At 39.8% G+C, this 21369-nt stretch overlaps 1 protein-coding gene across 3 annotated transcripts in view; it reads right to left on the reverse strand.

Moving 5' to 3' along the window:
• The window catches only part of LOC149165316 (Amidase family protein), a 191627-nt gene extending 172528 nt beyond the window's left edge, over positions 1-19099 (reverse strand). For all 3 annotated transcript variants that reach the window (XM_089432285.1, XM_089432284.1, XM_089432286.1), the window contains exon 1: positions 18497-19099. In XM_089432285.1, the coding sequence (XP_089288411.1) occupies positions 18497-19033 (537 nt within the window). In that variant the 5' untranslated portion in view covers positions 19034-19099. The remainder of the gene's footprint in view (positions 1-18496) is intronic.
• Between the last annotated feature and the right edge of the window lie 2270 nt (positions 19100-21369).

A 21369-nucleotide genomic window follows, 5' to 3' on the forward strand; every position in this document is an offset into this window, starting at 1 on the left:
ATTGCAACATGGAAGTGGAACATCCTCCTTTGATTCCTTCTCCTTCTCAGACACATCAGCATCAGGCTCCAACCACTCAAGTGCCTCCTCCATGTTAGGTCTCTTGGTCTCCACCCTCCACGGACTCATGGTGTCAATCACATTCAATGAAATCTCCATCTTGCAAAATTGATTGAGGAGATCTTTTGCAACAGAGTGGCAGTGAGAATCCGAAAGAAAGAATTTCTAGAGAGTACGAGGCAGAGGGAGGACAAAAAGATGTCCAGAGGAAGGCTGAGGCTGGCCTACGCAGTTCTGACACAAAGGCAGAGCAGTCCTTGAGGGGAAGTCAAGTTTCCTGCTAAAGGAAGTCGAGTTTCAGTTGTTGGAAGTTGGGGTGTAAGTCCGGGAGGCAGAAGATCGATTTTCTCAGCCAGCAGAGGATCCGGAAGAGAGGCAGCGTAATACCCAGCAGGGGTGACGCAGAAATATCCGGGAGTGATGCAGTTCTGCGCAAAGGCCATGCAGAGGGTGACGCAGAGTCTCCAGTTCAACAGGATCAGTCATTGATTCTCCCAATGACAGGGTGAGATCATTTCACCAGTGTTTCGTTCAGTATTCTCTTTGTATCAAATTGCTAGTTGAGCATCCTAGAATTGCACTCAAATTTTCTCTTGCATAATAATAAAACCCTCAGAGTTGTTGCACCGCTTTTCCCGCATTGGGTTTTCTGGGGACTTTTGTCCAAAAATAATGATGTCCTATGTGTTTCTATTTTCCTTGCTCAGTTTCTATGTTTCAGAATATATTTAAATTTGGTGTAGGCTGCTTCAGTAATTTACTTCAATGTTTCAAGAAGAAATCTGAAATAAGTTTGTAATGTAATTTACGATCTAGGTGAAGTGGATTCAGCTAGTTGCAGTAGGATTCCAGAGATTGTTAGATCTAGGAATTTTCACAAATGTGTCTACTTGTGATTGTACAAAGCTATCTTCAATCATGAGACTTTTTCTCATACATCTCAAAGCCTTGAGATAACTCTATGTACACTTCTTCCTCTACAATTATTTCATTGACAAAAATGATCTTTGCATCCATCTAGTATAATTTACAAAGCAACAGTTCTAACAGAGCCCAAACTGAAGCAATATCTTGATGGACTCTTTCTGTCTTCAGCACTCTCTGCCCAATCTAAATCTGCAACTGTACTTCATTGTTTGAGAAAATTTTCAAATCATAACTGATTTTTCCATGACCAACTGTACCATGCCGGTACACCAACCCTTTTACTAGGTCTATCACCACAGTTGCTTCCCTGCCACTTTGATTAGGTGCTCCCTCTCACACTAAGACATATCCAGCAATGGTAATTCAAGTTGCTCCCTCTGCCACTCCCGTCTTTCAGCTATCTAGCCTGACAATGTCAATGATAATTCATCATCTCAAACTTAGAGGTCTACTCCCTCTGGAGCTAAATCAAGGCTTTCTGATTGTTCCCTCTGTCACATGAGTCCTACTAATTCAGTCAAAGACAAATCATATATGATCAATCATGATCCATCAATCCAAGCCCAAGCTCAACGTGTTTGCTTGTGATTGTACAATGTTATCTTCAATCATGAGACTTCTTCTCATGCACCTCAAAGCCTTGAGGTAGCTCTATGTATACTTCTTCCTCTACAATTATTTCATTGAGAAAAATGACCTTTGCATCCACCTGGTGCAATTTACAAAGCAACAATTGTAACAGAGGTGTACCTGACAATTGGAGCAAACTTGTTATCATGATCCTCTCCCTCTTTTTGGGAGTACCTTCTATTCTCTATTTTCTACTTTGTACTTGTCTATGTTGTCATTTGCCGCATGCCAAATCTTATCGATCCATTTGGAAGCTACCACTGACTTCCCTTCGGCACAATCCAGGTATACTTCAAACATGTTGATCTGCCTACTCCCTCCCTCTGAGCTCATATCTCATCTAATACAATATCCCTCAATACGAGCCACAATTTTGGAAAGTCCTCTTGTCACATGCTTTGCTTCGTTCTTCCACTTCTTCCGTCTACTGCTAGAGCCTTGGCATCCTTCAACACGTACCTGTAATCCTCACTAGGAGGCCATGGAAGAACAATTACAACCAAGCAAAGAATATAAAGATAAGAAACTGACTAACCAACAATAATAATCAAAGAGGAGAGGTATACAATACTTATCTTTTGAGAATTATAGGGAAATGTGAGCTACCTCTTGATCTTACCCTCCCTGCATCCATCTTGCAACTTTATTATCCACGTCCACATCAACAACATGATTTTATTTCTTCCTTGCATGATCTAGGGTTTCTTCCTTTCAATGGAAACGTCTAGTTAGGGTTTTGTCTCCAAACCCTAGGTCTTCTTTATCCTTCAAAGTTAACCTAGGGTATCCAAACCCTAGTTTTATAACACTCTTTGCAAGTCCAACAGGCTTTGCAATACCCAAATGTCCTAAAATATAGAGTCCTCGTGCTGAACATTGCTTCATATCATTACTTGCAATGATACTTTCACATATATGTATTCTTATTTAAACATCAAACCTTATCATAGTAGAAATAATAAGGGTACACCAAGTCCTGCAACTGACTCATCTTTATTGAGAGAACTTCTTCTTCAATCTTGAAGAAGAACTCAGCTTTTCTTTTTCAGTGTATAAGCTCAGAAGATTCAAACACTCTTCAACAATCCTTGAAACATTTCTGGTAACCGTGTTAGAATTTCCCAAACCCAGCACCCGGTAATCGGTTCCCATGAATTATTAACTAAACGAATACATAGCCAAGTTCCTAACCAAAAATATTTGGCGTCACACACATAAACAAATTTTTGCCCAATCAACATTTCTTCATTAATAAATTAATCACAAAACTTACTTGGGATCTCATCTTCCGATAATGGCCCAATTGAGAAAATACAAATTACAAAACTAATCACCAACCTCTCTACACTCTCTTGGACCCAACACACGCACATTGAGAAGCCTCTTTCAATCTTGCGCTACTATTGTGTCTTAGCTCCTCACTTTAAGCTCAATTTATAACTTCCCTAAGCTAAGATTGATAGCCAGAATTAGTTCATCAAGTTAACTGAAGATAAGTGACTTTACTTTAGTTAACTATCCTATCTTTTGATTTCTTTACTTTAACTCAAGTACAAGTCATAAAGTTAGCTTGCCTTACATGCACATCTCATGCATGTCACACACAACACATCAACATGTGTTCAACTCACTTGCACACTTTGCATGTTGCATGCAAGCTCCTAATGAAGCAAATCAAGGTCCTTCTAGTCAAGACACAAGACTAGAAGTACCTTTCGAGCTACAAAGCTCAACACTCCCTCTTAGTGAGGGAGGTACTTCTAGAAGAACCTCCTCCACCTGAATTTGTCTCCAAGCCCATCTCAGTATCTGTAGCTACTCCCTCTGACATTGAAGTTTGTCCTGCTACCTGATCTGAAACTTGAGTTGAGAACCTGTCACATCCAACCATGCTCCTAGGATCTTGCTCTTGAGCATCCATCAATGTCATATCATACCAGTTGAGGCTCCTAGCATTACTTGAAGAATCACTCTTCCTCGCCACCTACTCCCTCTTGGCAACTAACATTAATCCTATATCCAAGATCTCGTCGAATATACCCACAGGTTGTCCCAACAACCTGTATGACTGCCCCTGTCTGATGCCAAGCACTACAACTACATCCAAGGTCGCTCCCTCTGAATATAGAAGCACCTATCCATCTCGGAACAAAACTCTATATCCAGCATCCTCCAAGGCTGATACTGAGAGCACGTGTACCATCAACCTTGGAACAAACAACATCCCTGTCACCTCCAAAAATCCTCCTGACTCTAGTTGGAATCTGACACATCCAACCCCCTTCATTACATGTGTTGTGCTAACTCCACAACTCACAAGGCAGTCTGACTCTATCTCTGAAACAGTCGGAAAACTGACTTGATCCCTATCATGTGACTAGACACTCTACTATCCAATAGCCATTAACCAGTGTCCTCATACACAACAGTACTACTATCAGAAATATAGGCAACCAAAGAAAATTGCTTCTCGAATTTCTCCGTAAAGTCATCAACCTTAGCTGATGTTGATTCAATCACCTAATCCACCTTCTTCTTCTTCTTCTTCTTGTGTGGACATTGGCTCGCATAGTGACCAATCTTTGTGACACGCAAAGCACTTCACTTTACTCATGTCCTTCATAGAAGCAGATCCCCCACTTCCCTTTATTTTACCTTTACCCTTTCTAGCAAGAGCAAAATTCTCCTCATCATCCTTTCCATCATGTTGGCCTGCAGTTTCGGAACGTCTCCTTGTCTCCTCATGTACGAAGCCATCCCACGATGGGAAGATTCTCTTGTGCAATGATCCCATCAGCAAAGGCATCCAACCTCGGAGGAAAGCCACTCAATGTTAATCTGACCAATTCTTCAGTGTCAATAATTTCGCCCACTGCTGCCAAATCATCTCTAATCCAAGTGATCCTAGTTAGGTATGATGCAATTGTGTCAGTCTCAAGCATCTTGGCATTTCTCAATTTCTCTTTCAACACCATCTTCTTGTTTTGGTTTGTACTGTGGTACAACATGGTTAAAGAGGCCCACATCTCATAGGCATACTTCTTCCCCATCACATGAAGTATAACATGGTCTCTAATGGAGTCCAGGACTATTCTCTTGGCCTTCACGTTTATCTTATTAAACACAACCAAGTAGGATCTGCAGGAATTGGGACAGCATTCTCCACGATGTCCCACAACTCCTGCTCCTCAAATAACATAACAATCTACTACTTCCATGGGCTTAAAATTTCCTGCCCCGTCCAACTTGTTATCGTAACGTAGCCCAGTAGCCATCTCTGTCAAACTAACCAATAGTTATCTTTTCACCTTTTGCACACTACCCAAGCATGTTGCCCACTATTTGAAGCTTCCTGCACACTTCCCAAGGCTGCTCGGAGCCTTCTTGCTCCCTGCCCAAAAATCACACGTGCTACCTGGACACTTCAATAGTCTAGTAGCAAAAGAAACAACAAAATAAAACAAAATCTTGTGTGCTCAACACTAATGGTTGGCTCGACATCGCTCTTGTAGTGTCTGGTTACACTCTCTCTACTTCGACATTCTACTACCCCTACGTCGACTTGGCCTCGACAAACAACTTTCTACCAGCAACTGACTCTCCTTATGTCGACTTCTTGTCGTCCAGACAGCATATCCGAGGTTATGGTTTTTGCACCTCTGGTTTCCCTGCATACTCGTGCTACTTGGTTGTGTGTACTCGTGTTACTTGGTCCGCCTACACACTCTACCCCTTTGGTTCGCCTGCCTCTGGTCCCTGTTACCCACCACCAGTGGGTGACCCCATAGGAGAAATTTTTCTCCTAGATTTGTCTACAGCCAGCAGCCCCTAACAACCACCAATGTAGCTGATATATTGTGCCAGCTGATTTCCACTACCTAAGCCATTCATATGTCCCCTCGTCGATCTATCAAGAGCGTATGTTTGAAGGTAGGCCATCCAACCCTGAAGGTATGTTTTTCATTGTGCAATTGGGTGCTTATGCTTGTTACTCCTTAGACACAATATGGATTATTAGGTGACTTGGAAGAAGGAGGGGTTTTGATTATAGTCTTTTTCTCTCACTTTAAATGGGGGGTTAATCCTCAACCCTAGTCATGTGGGATCTTCCCTACTAGCTTAGAGCTTCATGATGTGGCTTATAGCTTCGGGATGGGCACAACTTGGGAAACCCCGATTTTGGTAGTGTGGTCCAATTTTCCCGTTTCACATTTTCACTCCCCTCTGCACATTACGAGCCCTATTTCATCATCTTCCCTCTCTGGGTCCACATGATCACTGGGTCCAGAAGGCTCTAGTACTCCCCCTCCCCTTGCCCATATGTCTGGGTCGGTCCTAGAAGTGTTGCCCCAGAGGTTGATGCAGCTAAAAAAAAAAGCATATCATGGCCGCAAATGAAAGAAAAAGAATAGTACAAAATGCAAAAGATGGCCAAGTCATTATATTAGCACGTGGGCAAAAGCCAAACATGAGCTCTACCCCTTCATTACATCCATCACCCTAGTTCTTAGGGCCCCATGAGTGCCCCCACATCATTAAGGAACCCACGCACGTCCCAACCCTTGGTGGGCGATGAACTACCCAACCTTAAGGGGGTAATAACTACTATATCATACACAGCATGCTCTCATCTCTTGGAGCCCCAAGCAGTAATAATAAGAAAAATCAAGAAAAAGGCAAAAGGCAAATGAAGAAGGGTAGGTCGAGGTAACTCAAGTACCATGATTGCTCCCTCCTACATCTATACACCTAAATGTGTGGACATCCCTCATCATTACCACCCTTGAGCCCATGGCATTTGGCCTTGAGACCTCTACATGCCAATCCACCACATCACCATCCACATGACGCCTATCACTTGAAGAATGTACCTTGGACATGTCTTTCCCTTTAGGGGCTGAGAACAACTAATAAGGTTGTTTATTAGCAACTCCTACCTAGGGAGGTAACACCATTATATGCTCAAAGCCCCAAATTTGGAAGGGAAGCCCATTATGAAGTCTCATTTGTGCCCTTGACTAACAAGCTTGGTTCACTTGGATGCACTAATGAATTATTGTACCTGATGGTGAGGAGACGAATTGGATATTATATGTAATTGGCAAGTGGTTTCATCATGGGTTGGGCAACTTAACTGGGACCCAACCCCACCAGAGGATCATATTGACACTTATAGGGGATCCGTTGAGAGCTATGGGACTCCATCATGTGCTAGAGCATTATTTCATCTCATGGGCACCCTTAGCACCTTCAACAGCTTGTTTGTTGCCCCGCATTATATGCGAGATGATGCATCTGGACCAGTATTGCCCCAGCCGGCTTAGCAGTGCACACATGGTTTAGTAACTAATCTAAGGCCCAAAGGAGGTTTGTCTCACCCTTAGACATGGGAAGGCAAGCACCATCATCAATGCCCTCATTTGGAGCAACCTTCAAGCCTATCTTTCACCTAGAGACCCATGATACCAATATTTGTGCCCCTTAATGTCCATGATGACTCACATGGACATCAAAGGGCCATCCCCTTATGCATCATTTATGGAGACCTCTCTCTCATATTGGCACTTAAAGGACTCAACTCGGCCTTCCAATGGCCTCACTTCATCATGACATCATCATTTTGACTACTTATCGGATGGTTATTTCATTATTTATCATAGCTACTTGGTGGACTTGTCACCAAGGCCTTATTTTTGCACACTATTATAATGTTAGGGGCTTAGAATAGGAAATTCGACCTCTAAGGTCATGTATAAATAGAACACGTCATCATCACTTGGATCTTTCTCTTGAAAAGAATTTCGTACATTTTCTCTTGGACGAATTGGAGACTCTTTGAAGCATTTCAATATCTTTGGAAGCTAAAATTTCGATCTTTCTTGGGGCTACCTCTTGATTTGTGGTTGGATATATCTCATTGTCATCGTGTAAGTGCTTTGTGATGAATATTTTCTTTTGAAATGATGTCTAATGTATGGAATTATTGCAACTTATTAATGTTATTGTGCCCTAGGTTATTGAATATCATTGTATAAGGCTATTTTGGTTGGCAATTGCATATGTTACTCATTGCAAGACAATAGATGAATGTTCCTAGTGAATGAATTTTGTTTTTCATCCATGAAAATCCATAGATCTTGGGTGGGTAAATGTTAAATCTTGGTTGCTAGGGCATCCATCTTTAGCCTCCTTGAGGACAAATTTGGCAAATTTTGAATCATCTTAGACTCCATAGCTAAGTTGCACGAAACGGGGAAACGAAAACGAGTTTCCAAAACGGGAAGCGATACGAAATGCGACCTCCCCAAATTTTGGAAACGGGGAAACGCGAAAATATATATATAATATATATATATATTAAAAATATTTAAAAATTATTAATATATATATATATATGTGCAATCATAAAGCATTAATGATACATTTACATTATATGATTATAATTTATTACATTTAAACATTAAGATTAAATTTACATCACATTTACTCATGAGTCATGAATGATCACATAATGAAAATAAAAATATAGGAAAATCCAAAATCAACCTTTATTATTAGTATATGAGGCTGCAAGTACAATAAAGACTATAAGGCTGCAAGAACTATAGAGACAAGTCACAAAAGACTAATCCTCATCATAACAATCCTCATCAAAAATAGAAGCAGCACAATGCTCAACAGTGGATGGTGGTGCTGAAGAAGATGATGCACCAATTCCACTTCCAGATTCGGCCTCAATATTCAGGGCAGCAAGAGAGAGATCCAAATCAGGATTTTCTGCATCCACATCCTATTCTTTAGAAGGACCACTGTTGTATTCTGGACCCCTACGAGATGCAAGGTGAAGGTTGGAATGCACATAAACAAGATCCTCTGCTTTCTGTGAGCCCAACCTATTGCGCTTCACAGAATGAATAAAACCATAAGTGCTCCAATTCCTTTCTGCTGATGAAGAGCTTGCCACTTGTGAAAGAATACGAATGGCAAGGTTTTGCAAATGTACACCATTTGCTCCATGACAAATCCACCACCTAACTGGATTCATGGTGCTTCTCTCCTCCAAAGCTGATATATCTGCATAATCATCTATTCCTGCAGCAAAACTGGCAAATTCCTCCTTTACCTCCCTATGTAGATGAGACGGAAACATTCTCATAAGTGCTTTTTTCACCCCAGTAGCCACCTGTCTATCCTTATGGGGTGCCTTCCTCTTCCCATTGCTTTTAGCAATAAGCTCCTCATCATAAAATTTGGGGTTCAAAGCATGTGCTAAAGTGTGCAATGGTGTATTGAAATTGTTCCACCTGTCAACAATGATTTTCTTGATCAAACCAGCAAAATGATCATCAACAAACAAAAGTTGTGGAGACTCCTACGAAATGATTTCCATAGTTTTCTCAACCATGGAATCCATGCCATCATATACCTCTCCCAAGAAAGGTTGGTCAGTGTCAGCACTCCGGAGAAGCTCAAATGCAGGGGTTGTGAACTTTAGCAAGAAATCTACCTTGCTCCACCAATCTTCATCAAGGCACAATCTACGCACCATAGATCCCCGCTCTGAATCTGCTTGTCTCCACTCAATCCAAAGTTGACTCACCACCATAGAAACTAATGCATGCTTAACCTCAACAAGGCGGCGCAACATCACGAAGTTTGAGGCAATGTTGTTAAAAGCGCGAGCGGGATTAAATCGGCGCCGGGAATAAAGCGGAAAAAATCGGAAAAAGCGGGAAAAAAGCGGAAAAAAGCGTTTGGTACAAAAATATTCATTTTTTTTCATTTTTTTTCAATTTTTTTAATATCTAAACAATCTACAACATAAAATAAATACATTGACACATAAATATGATAAAAAAACTAATATATAAGATGTTTAATATCATTTCTAGCGCTAAAATTACACATAACATTGAATCATGTCCTGAATAGTAAGTCCTGACTCCTGAGTCCCAACTCAGCCTCAAAATATCAACAAAAAATATGATAATGTATCTCATCATGTCATAATGTCATATACAATAAAATGAGGTCTAATCCTATTGATTTCCTCTGCCCCTCTTGCGAGAAAATGCCACAGCTTTCCCTTTCCCTCTAGATATAGATGCTGGTGCCTGTGCTGGTGGAGATGGCAGTGGAGTCTGATGTGCTCTAGAAGCTGAAGAACTAGAAGTAGGAGCTATAGGAGGTAGACCACGTCCTCTACTGGTGGCAGGGGTAGCCCGAGCAGGTGGTGTCACCTGGAAACATTACAATCTCCCAATCCTAAAATCCTGAAAAACTGATAAGTCTGCTGGATTTTAAATGAAATCTAAAATTCTACTTTCTCCATATGAAATCCAATGAGGCTGGAACCACTCTCAAACATCTTGAGTCATTTCATGGTAATGTTAAAAATTTAAGTAAAAGGATGAAAATGAAGATTAAGGAGAATGTCACTTTTACTTTAAGAATTTAACATTACCATGAATAGCATATCCATACTAGGGCCTAGAACTGATCATTAAGCTGCCCCACTCAAAAATTATTTGTTTCTTTCCAAAAAAATTGCATGAAAAAACCCAAATGACCAAATGAAAAACCAAAATTTTTTTTATAAAATATTGTTGTCCTGGCAACCCAGCGCTTTTTTCGAAAAAATCGGCAAAAAAAAATTTAGCCGCTTTTTTCCCATAAAAAGCGTGATTAAATCGGCTTAGGGAAAAAAGCGCGATTTTTTTAAAAAAGCGCGATTTAATCGCGCTTTTAACAACACTGGTTTGAGGCATATCTTGTCTCAGCAACTTTTAACAACTCCAATTTGGAGTACTCTTGAAATATGGCCTGAGACTGGTGGTGGTTGGTGATGAATTTGATAATCTCCCTTGCTTCCCCTGTGAGTTCCTTTATCCAGGAAACTTTGTTGTCGATCTCCTCTAAGATCAGATTCAGATTATGGACAATGCATGGTGTCCAAAAGATGTGGTCATACCTCCCCTCAATAATTAAACCTGCAGCTTTGCAAACCGGTGCATTATCCGTGATAACTTGCACCACCTTGTTAGGCCCTATTTGTTCAATAGCTTTTATAATAACATCAGCAATGTATTGTGCATCTTTCACCTCTCCTGAGTAGTCTTCTGCCTTGATAAACATTGCTCCTTTCGGGGAAGTGGCAATGATATTTATCAATGGTCTGCGCCTCATATTTGTCCAACCATCTGAGACTATGGTAACCCCAGAGCTACTCCAGGAAGAACGAATTGGAGCTAAAATGTCCTCCACAAGGTCCTTCTCATTTTTGAGAAGCTGGGTTCTGACTTTCTCATAGTTGGGCCCCTTGTACCCTTGAGGAGCTTTGTTAACTACCCTTATCATATCTTGCCAGTAAGGATAGCGAACAACATTGAATGGGATACCACATGCATAAATGCACCTAGCCACTCTAGAATCAGTTTCTTCTCTTGCTTGCACATTCACCAATCTAGCAATTCTGCTATCCTGAACTGAAGGGGATGCCCCTGGGCCTCTGGTATTTTTGGGTGTTGGTTGTTCATGTTGTTGAGTGTGACTAGCTCTCCTCTTTCTTGCTTCAGCTACAATCCTTGGCTCAATGTTAGATGGAGCTTCAGTAAGCTCATCATGCCTTCTCTTAGTACCATCCGCCTCATCTTGCTCTCTTTGATATGCCCTCCTTGCCAACGGATCTGATGTTTTTGTGCAACCTGAAATCCCCTGTCCTCCTCCATGCAATAGATGCACCTTCACTCTTGGGTAGGAGCCCTTGTACGTATTATTGCAAAGATTGCATCGCCATTCCCATGAGCCACCACCTCCACATCTTTGAAGCTTCGTCACATGCCTCCAAAGAGGATAATATTCAGCCCTTGGGTTGGCCCTAGGGCTTGAACTTGCAGCTGCACTTTGGCTAGAAGCCATTGCTGCAAAAATAAATTAAAAAAACAAATCTGTAAATAATAAAATTTAAAAACGTTTTTCATATTTTTGGTTGTATAAACCCTAGAAAAATTGAAGAAATAGTAAGAAAAAACTAAGAAATGAATGTGGCTTACCCAAATTAATTTTCTGTGGCTGAAACTACCCTAAAATGCCAGAAAAGAGGAGAAATATGGCTGTAGCTGAGCCAAATCTGCTGCAAAAAATTTAAAAAACAAATCTATAAATAAAAAACGTTTTTCATATTTTTGGCTGCTTAAACCCTAGAAAAATTGAATAAATAGCAAGAAAAAACTAAAAAAATGAATGTGGCTTACCCAAATTCATTTTTTGTGGCTGAGACTACCCCGAAATGCCAGAAAAGAGAAGAGAAATATGGCTGTAGCTGAGCCAAATCTGCTGCTACTGAAATCTCCTGCTGAAATCTCTTTCTCTTGCTGCTGAAATCTCTTTCTCCTGCTGCTGAAATCTACTTTGCTCACTGCTCAAAACACCCTAGCTGAAACAACTGCCAGTCTCCAAGAGAAACGACTTGCTGAATAGTGTGATGAGAGAATGAGACAAACTGCTCTTTTATAACTTTAGAATAGGTTTCTAGAATTTTCCGGAAACCTAAAAAAAAATTAAAAACCAATTAAAAAAAACAACACATTAAATTAGGGAAACGTGGCTCGTACGGCCTGGAAACGCGTTTCCGGCCATACTGCCACGTTTCCGTTTCGGGAAACGTGCCAGTACGGCCGGAAACGCGTTTCCAGGCCGTACGATACGCGTTTCCTGGTTTCGTTTCCGTTTCAGGGGGGGAACGACCCCTGCCCCCACGTTTCCTACAACTTAGCTCCATAGCCAAGGGAAATAGGCATTGGTCCATGAACATTGGTGATCACCTTCTCCTTTCCATCTCTTTTCTTCTCCTAAAAATTTCGGCCCCTCCATAAGACGGCTAGCTAGGGCATCCTGCAAATTATATTGGAGTGAGAATTTAGAGATTCCATTTGGATAGAACTCTTCCTTTGTATTTTCTCTTAATGATCTCAAATTTTGATTGAGTTACCACAGTGAATTCTCCATAAATCTTTGTGCCTTAGGTGTGCCCTAGAAGGGAAACATAACTTGAATTTCCTTGGATAGGTAGCTTTCTTGAGGGTTGTATGAGTTGAGTATTCGGTGGAATAAATCTTAAGTAACCCTTTCCTCTCTCTTACCTCGACCTGGTGAATACCTTGGAGGAAATTCTTCCCGCGTCTATCCTTAAAACCATAGGTCTAGCGTAAGCTCTGACTAAGTTTCTCAAGAAGAGTGAAGAGCCTATTTAAGGTGTCACATCATCTTGCAAATCTTCTTAAGAAGTCCTATCTCACATTTGGAGCCTTGAATCTAGGCATACCTATCATTGTTGCATACTTTAAGCCCTAGGTCTTGATCTCCATCGTAGGTCTTTCTTGCAGAGCCTTTAGCTTCATTGACGCATTAAATCATCATTGTGCCTCTCCTTGAGTGGGCTTAGTGGAATCACTTCACACATAAAATCAATGATACTTCCTTTTTCAAGTGATTCATGTCCTACTGGGACTCATCCCATCGGTCAAAGTCCGCAAAGAGCAAGGGACATTGACTGAGGTGACAGTGGGTCATTGTCCCATTGTTATCACTAGCCTGGGGGTTGTCCTTTAGGTTTCCCTTCCTTAGGGCCTTGCTAGATTGTGTGGTAATAATCCATTAACCTTTGTTCATTGCCTTGGTCTGTCTACGATCGATTGTTCGTGTTCAGCGTCCAATTGTTGGTTCGAGAGAAATTTCGATTGGTTCTTGTCCTCTATCGAGTGTCACTTGCTCATCCGCAGCTTATCCCCACTGCAACCCACACACCCGGATGGCAGCGGCTCTGTTTGGCTCTAGTGGCGAATTTCACGACTGTTCTTCACTTGACATTCTTCCAACAAAACGTGCTCAGCCTCTGCCTGATCTCAACCTGTTAGTCTCTGCATCTTATGCGGTCAGCCTAACTTGACCATTGTCAGCTCCTCTAGCAGCTAAGTAGCGGCCCCTATCGACCACCCAATCGGCCCCCACTACCTTTCCTGTTTCTTTTCTTTTTTATTTTTTTCTCTTTAAAAAAATGGGTTGCTTTTTTTATTTCGTTTTTTTTAACTGTATTTATTTTTCGACTCAAAAGTTCGCCCATAAAAAAATTTCCTCTCAGCCCCAAAAAAACACTCGTCGTCTTAAAAAAATTATGTTTGTATGATCCAAGCCAACCTAACTTTAGCGATTTGACACAAACCTGGCTTCCTATGATTCTAAGATCAATTCAGAGTTTCGGCTCTGATACCATGCTAGAATTTCCCGAACCCAACACCTAGTAATCGGTTCCAAACAATTATTAACTGAACGAATACACAACAAAGTTCCTAGCCAAAAATATTTAGTGGAAGCAAAATACTCGATCTGAATCGCACACATAAGCAAATTTTTGCCCAATCAACAATTCTTCATTAATAAATTAATCACATAACTAACTTGGGCTACTGTCTTGGGACAATGCCCCAACTGAGAAAATACAAATTACAAAACTAATCACCGGCCTCTCTACACTCTCTTGGACCCAACACATGCTCACTAAGAAGCCTCTCTCAATCTTGTGCTATTGTTGTGCCTTAGCTCCTCATTTAATGCTCATTTTATAACTTTCCTAAGCTAAGATTGACGGCCAAAATTAGCTCATCAAGCTAACTGAAGATAAGTGACTTTACTTTAGTTAACTATCCTATCTTTAGATTTCTCTACTTTAACTCAAGTACAAGTCATAAATTTAGCTTGCCTTACATAAACATCGCATGCATGTCACACGCAACACATCAACATGCGCGCAACTCACTTGCACACTTTGCATGTCGCATGCAAACTCCTAATGAGGCAAATCAAATTCCTTCTAGTCAAGACACAAGACTATAAGTACCTTCTGAGTTACAAAGCTCAACAAACAGTAGCAACACTAGTAGCAAATTATCTTTCCATATCAAAATGTTCAAGACCATAGGATCTTCATGCCTTCTTTCATCAGCTCTTAATAAGTAACAAGGGGTTTCAAGAGATCTCCTTCAGGTTTTATGACCAAGCTTTCATCTTAACTTCATTAACTTTTGAGATCAGATTATCATACTTCTTTGACATAATGCAAACCATCTTCTGCGCACTTGACAGAATATTTCCACAAGGTGGCATATGGTTATACGAGATGGCAACTTGTGTATCAAAGAAATTGTCTTACTAATTTTAAGTCACATCAATTTTCAGGAAGCCTGAATATTTTCAGTTTATTTGATCCATTTCCCTTAGTTGTCCTTTCAGGGCTTATCAAGATGATTTTTAGCAACATTTTTGCACGAATACCATTGATTCAAACACTTTTGACATAGTCCTTTAGTCTGACTTAGGAACAAGCTACAATCTAATTTGATGAAAACATCTTGTCAAGCTTTAAAACTTTCTTCAAGGCATGGTAAAATACTTTACTTCAATAATCTTCATATATTTTGATTTGCAAAGTTATTTAATATATGATCCAAAGCAAAACTTGATACATACCTCACATATTAAGGATTCAAGGAAGCATCAAATGTTGGACAATAGCAGCCTTCTTTTATTCTTGTTGGCCTTCAAATTTCATTGCAACACCTTCTAGAGTTGGGAATGATCTTTTCCAATCCAAGAGGTTGCAATGTAAATTATTGATCCTGTCTAAAGAAAAAGGATAATCTAGTACAGTTCCATAAAAATTGGATCACTAGGATATAATTTGAACTACAAGCATGGTTTCGAAGACAACATACAAGATTGGATCCTTAAGAGTTTAAAGGACTCGGCCCTTTTAATTCTTAAATTCTGGAAATGACTCAATCTATCAACCTTAGCTTCTTTAGAATCATAGGAACAACAAATCTTCTTCCAAATGCTTGCACAATGTTGACCTTGCATCTGAGGTTCTTGGTGACTGAGAATACTATATATTTCGATCTTCCTAAGATTTCTTTGCCTTAGATACTGAGGCTTAGATTTCTGCTACGCTCACAATTACACAAGTTCAGGCTCAGGCAATATTTAAATTCGTGACCACAAAAAGGAAACCAAAATAAATCAACTTACTCATTTTGGATTTTTTAAGGTCCTATATGAAACCTCCCACCATTAGACCTGAGCTCCTTGATCTTCTTGCAACAAGAACGACACAACCTCAGTCTTCTGAGACTACTTTGTCAACTTACTAGAGCATTCAAACCTTTGTAACTCTCTAAGGTAACTTCAATATGAGATTTTGAGCTTTAGCCTTATGCAATATGCTTTGAGGCCTACTAGGCTAACTTTACTTAAGACTTTGTTCTTCTCCCAAGTATGTTACTACCTTCTCTCAGGCTTAAGGATGGATCACGACCCTTTCTTATATGAATCTCAGTGCAAGGTGAAACTTCGTCCTACCTGAGACAAACTATAAGACCTTCGCATTTTTCAACAGAGGTTTTGGTTTACTTCAATAGGTTTCGAGGTATTCGATCTATCAATCCAACTGAGGTTTATTTCGGCCTCTTACAATAGTTGAAGCCTTCAACCCATTAGCTTTCAGCCTTGACCAATAGTGCAAACAAATTCTTGATATGTAAATTTGTTCTCCTTGCAGACTGTGACTAGGGCTTCTCACCCTGATATCTTCATTACTAACTTGGTAAAATTTCTTCAACAAACATGGCAGATCTCAGCCTTCTTTTGCAATGTGTTACTTGAACTAGGGCTTCTTACGGCATAGTGACAGAACAGGCTTGAAACAAAGATGATTCCTTCTTCTACTTCACCATAAGCTTTAATACCATGTTGATTTTTCATAAGGTCTTCCATACTGATAATTACTTCTAATGATTTAGTTCTTTTTCACATTCTTATCCATTATTCCATCATTAAGCAATTACACAAAAGACATCAACAACATAATATATATGACAGTAGGATCATGAAGAGACAGCCACAGAAAGAACACAAGAGAATACCCTAGGAAAACCCACATGGCGGAAAAACCCAACAACCTTTTCCTTAGAGAAATCATCAACTTCAACAGAGATACATCAATCAAATACAAGGTCAAACAGACCAACAATATAGCTAGGTCAAACCTGGACCAAACTGCCTCCTAGTCAAGTCAAGCCTAATCAAAATTTTGGATTGCTTCTTCATCCATGAATTTCGGTCATGTAGCTTGTCATGCCTCAAAAATCTCTTGAATTTTCTCAATAACCCTGTAGTTCAAGACAAAGAGAGCAAATTCAAATGAATAAGAGTACGAAGAGATTAGTTCACTCTAGCTCTCACAGTCTAACACAAGCATGTGATTACATGAGTGGACATGAATGAATATTTGATGGACAGACTCTCTCCTCTCTTTATTTATATGAAAGGTTGGGGGGATTGCAACAATATCAAGTGACCCTGGTCCACTACAAACCACCTTACCCTACACAAGATAGGCCCACATGTGAGCTACTCCAACTCTAACTAAAACATGTCAACCTCCAAGGCATGCATGTCCGACAAGCAACATTCCAAGGCTGAATGATCATTAAGAAAAGTCCAACAGTACCTCCTAAGCCACGTGTACCTATAGGTCCACCACATCTACATGATCATTCCTCAACCCCACTGTCCTCAAGTCAAATACAAGCCTCCATGCAAGCAACCAAGTGTACCATGCCATCTAGGGCTCAACACTCTCTTCCAAGATTGCCAACACTCCTCCAAGACGAGTCATCCTCTAAAGCAAGCAACCAAGTTCTCCATGAAGAAAGTCATTAAGCCACATAGGTCTCCAACACTCGAAGAAAGTGTGCCACATAAGCATCAATACAAGGCATAGCAATCCATGAGCAAGCTATCTCCAATGTGTATGTCCATCACAGCACAACCAAGGGTAATCAACACACTATGTATCCCACATCACATGAAGCACCCGCAAGCATGGTGTACATTGTAAACACTCTTAACCCCAGAAAGTTGATTGAATGGAGATAAGATTCACAAATATCTCCAACAACCATGTTTAAACTTTATAGGGAGCTCAACTCAGTGTCAAAAGTCTTGTTCAAAAAAGAAATGCAGATGGAAACAATTCAGGTTTACTATTGGTGTTTGGGGACAGAATCTGACAATCGGGTATCCAATGTCGAATCATGGAATAAGAGGCAAGCCATAGATATAATGGACAGAATGCTGTTCAAAATCTGGATGCTTAGGTTTATTTTATATTCTAATATTGAATAAATACCATGTTGAAACGACTTTGGTTTTGAACTGATATCATGTATGATGGAATTTGTCAAAAAAAGGAATGCAGATAGAAACTAATTCAGGTTTACTGTTGGTGTTTAGGGATGAATCTGACAGTCAGGTGTCCAATGTCAATCGATGGGATATGAGTCAAGCCAAAAACATGGTGGACAGAAGACTATTCAAAATATGGATACTTCATTTTATTTTATATTTTAATATTGCTTAGTTACTATGTCGAAAAGATTTTAGTCTTGAAATGATATCATTTATGATGGAGTTATCAGATGGAAGCCTGTTATTTCTTTCTTTGTGAATGATTCAGAAATCTCTCTTTTGAGGATTATTTCTGTTGTGTGTAGGATGAATATCTGGTTAGTTTCTTTAATGAAGCGAGCTGGTAAGCCTCGGGCTTATGATGAAGTGGTTAGAAATGGCTTTTTCTCGCCTTTGGGACAGTTTGTTTTCAATGATGTATCAAGCATATGTGAAATGTATGAAGTTACGACATTTTTCCGGAGAGAAAAAAAATAAGAAGAAATTTTAAAATGCCAATAATTCATAAAGTGTAAACTAATAAATAATCAAAAACAATGTAAATAGTTTATCAAGTGAAAAGGAGCAGCACCAGAACCTGGAATGCGGAGCCTTCTGTAGTGCTTCCCATCCCAAACTCATCGAGGTTTGTTTTGCCAATCAACAGAGCTCCGCTCTGACGCAATTTCGCCACGGCTGTGGCGTCAAAGGGTGGACGATAACCCTCCAAAACCCTAGACCCTCCAGTTGACGGCATGTCTCTCGTGCACAGATTATCCTTGACAGCAACGGGGACCCCTACCAGAGGGCCGACGTCCTCGTTTCTCCCGAGCCTTCTGTCAATTTCCTCTGCGTCTGCTAACACTTTGTCCGACACATACAGGAAGCTCTTGACATAAGGTTCCGTCTGTTGCAGTCGAGTGAGGTATTCTTCCGCGACCTCGACGGCCGTTCGCTCTCTAGCCAGCAGAGAGTTCCTAATGCGGAGAATTTCTGAGCAGGCGCTGCGGTTTGTATGGAGTTTTGACGTCTCTGTGGCCGTCTGAGAAGCCTTGACGGTGTGAAGGCGTCTGCATTGTCTCGTATTAACGGGTCTGAGGATCAGATGGCGCGGGAATGGAACCGCTGCCCTCATGTTGTTGGATGACTGGGCGCGGCAATGGAAATGATTTTAGCAGACGATGTGTGGACCTCCTGTGCGTTTATTTTCTTTATATAATTGCAATTTTTTTTAAGTTTAAAAGATGTTTTAAGATAATATGTTTTTCTTCCATTAATTTTTTAAAAAATATTTACGTTAGTGGCCATTTCCATCGATGTAAAAAGTCAGTGATCTTTACCATTTGGTAAATCTGTAAATTCGAATCTTCTTTGCTCTTCAGTTTTTTTAAGCATCTAGTGCTTTTTACACTGCATTTTATATATATTTACGAAATAGGTAAAATATATTTTTCCTTCGGCATATTTTATTTGAATTTTTTACTTTCCATAAATGTGTTGGGAGATTTCTACAGTGATTAGTCCCCTCTTAAAGTTGGACTCTGGTAATAGATTAGTCCCTCCTAAAGTTGGATTCTCACAATAGATTTGTTTGTTGATCACTATTAAGTTATCATTGACCAATGCAAGTTATAATGTTTAACTTTGAGTGAATGAATGATAGTTTACTAAGAATACTCTGTGGGACCACTACCCTCCATGTGTTGCAATCTATTCATTTTCTTATTCAAATTGATGATAGTTTACTAAGAATACTCTGTGGGACCACTACCCTCCATGTGTTGCAATCTATTCATTTTCTTATTCAAATTGATGATGAGTTGGCCCAACCTTCTAAGAGTCTCCTCACTAAAAAACAATGCCAACAGACCAATGCTAGCATATTGCCATAATTGTCCCTAATGTCTCTGAAAGCATCACATTCCAAAATGAAATGTTTTTGTGATTCCACTACCCCAAAAGTGCAAAAAATACACACCCATTCTTCTCAAACTTCTTTAGGTCTTTTCCATCATCCTATTTCACACCGAAGTTGATGTGAGTTAGTTCTTAATTGAGCAATAAGAATCTTTGCTCTCCACGAAACACTAGCTCCAATGTACTGTTTTTGTTGGGGATCACAAGTGAGGTTGAATTCCTCAACATAGTATTTCTTCTTACTACCCAACTATTTTCCCCATATGCTTACAAAACTTCTCCATAGAAAAATTCTTTAACTCCTTGTTATTTGAGGGACCAGCATTGAGGTAGATACCCCATTTTTGCATCCATTTGTTGTTTTGTCTCATCCATGTTTTCTTTCTTTCACTCATTCCTTCATTGAATATAATTTTAGGACATCTACCTACTCCCATTTGTTCAATTCTTTTTGGATATCTTATAAGAGGCACCATAGCAATTGCGTCGATGGGAGTTGCACTTGTTTCACTCAACATTATCTCATAAGGAACTGAACTTCTTATTTTGAACTTGCTCATTCATTAATTCATTCATTGTCATGATGTTTTCATTGTTAAGCTTAATATGAAAACCATCTAAAATTAAAATCCTTTAGAATAGTTCATATTCACCTAAATAACCTATTTACCATCAGTTACTGTCCACCATAATTTAAGCAAATATTTACATAAAAATTGAATAGGAATAAGATGGAAATAATTATAAGTATCTATAGTTATTGCGTACCATTATTTATGTTTTCTTTAACACTTTAATATATAGGAGTAAAAATGTAAATGTGCAAACTTAGTAGTGGTTACTACCCACCAAATATTTAAAGTCCTTATCCCTTAATAGACAATTAAAGGAAGAAGGTTTTCCATGTTTGAACATAAACAGTTTTGTTTATTTTATATAATGGTTTTAAAGATATAAAAAATTAATATTTTGTTGTTATATTTAAAACAACATGACAAACAAAAGAAGCTTCCCTCAAACAAATAAATTATGTAACACCCCATCCTCCCAAGTCTACCCAAGCAACCGACCAGTTGTGGTAAACATGCGACGATAGAGGCCACAATTAGGGATTCAACCTCCTTGGTGACCTTAAGGAAATAGAATCGGTGGAACATATCAAACAAACTCATCCACATCAACAACAACACCCCTGGGAGACATGTCAGCGACTCAGACATCTTGTCCCTGAGTCCCACTGATATTTTAAGCCTTTTAACCCCTGATCGCTCTCATGATATAAGCATAACAGCGTCCAGAAGCCAAAGTCGCTCTCACAGACCTATGTGTCAGCATCCCTGGACTCTTTTTAGCAGACCTGTGCCAATGTCCCCAATCTTAGAGCCACTTTTCTAGCCTAAAATCTTGGCCTCTGCCCAAAACTTGTTACAGCCTCCAGAATCCATCAAAGACATGATGACAATACTAATAAAGCAAAATCAACCTCAGGATTAAGCTTGAGCATCCCCAACCAGGACTGACATTTTTTCAAACACTTGGAATCAATGCAGCCTA

Source organism: Pinus tabuliformis, chromosome 5_1 (genome assembly GCF_031772625.1).
Source record: "Pinus tabuliformis cultivar Carrire ecotype Pingquan chromosome 5_1, CPIR1, whole genome shotgun sequence".
NCBI classification, from domain to species: Eukaryota; Viridiplantae; Streptophyta; class Pinopsida; order Pinales; family Pinaceae; genus Pinus; species Pinus tabuliformis.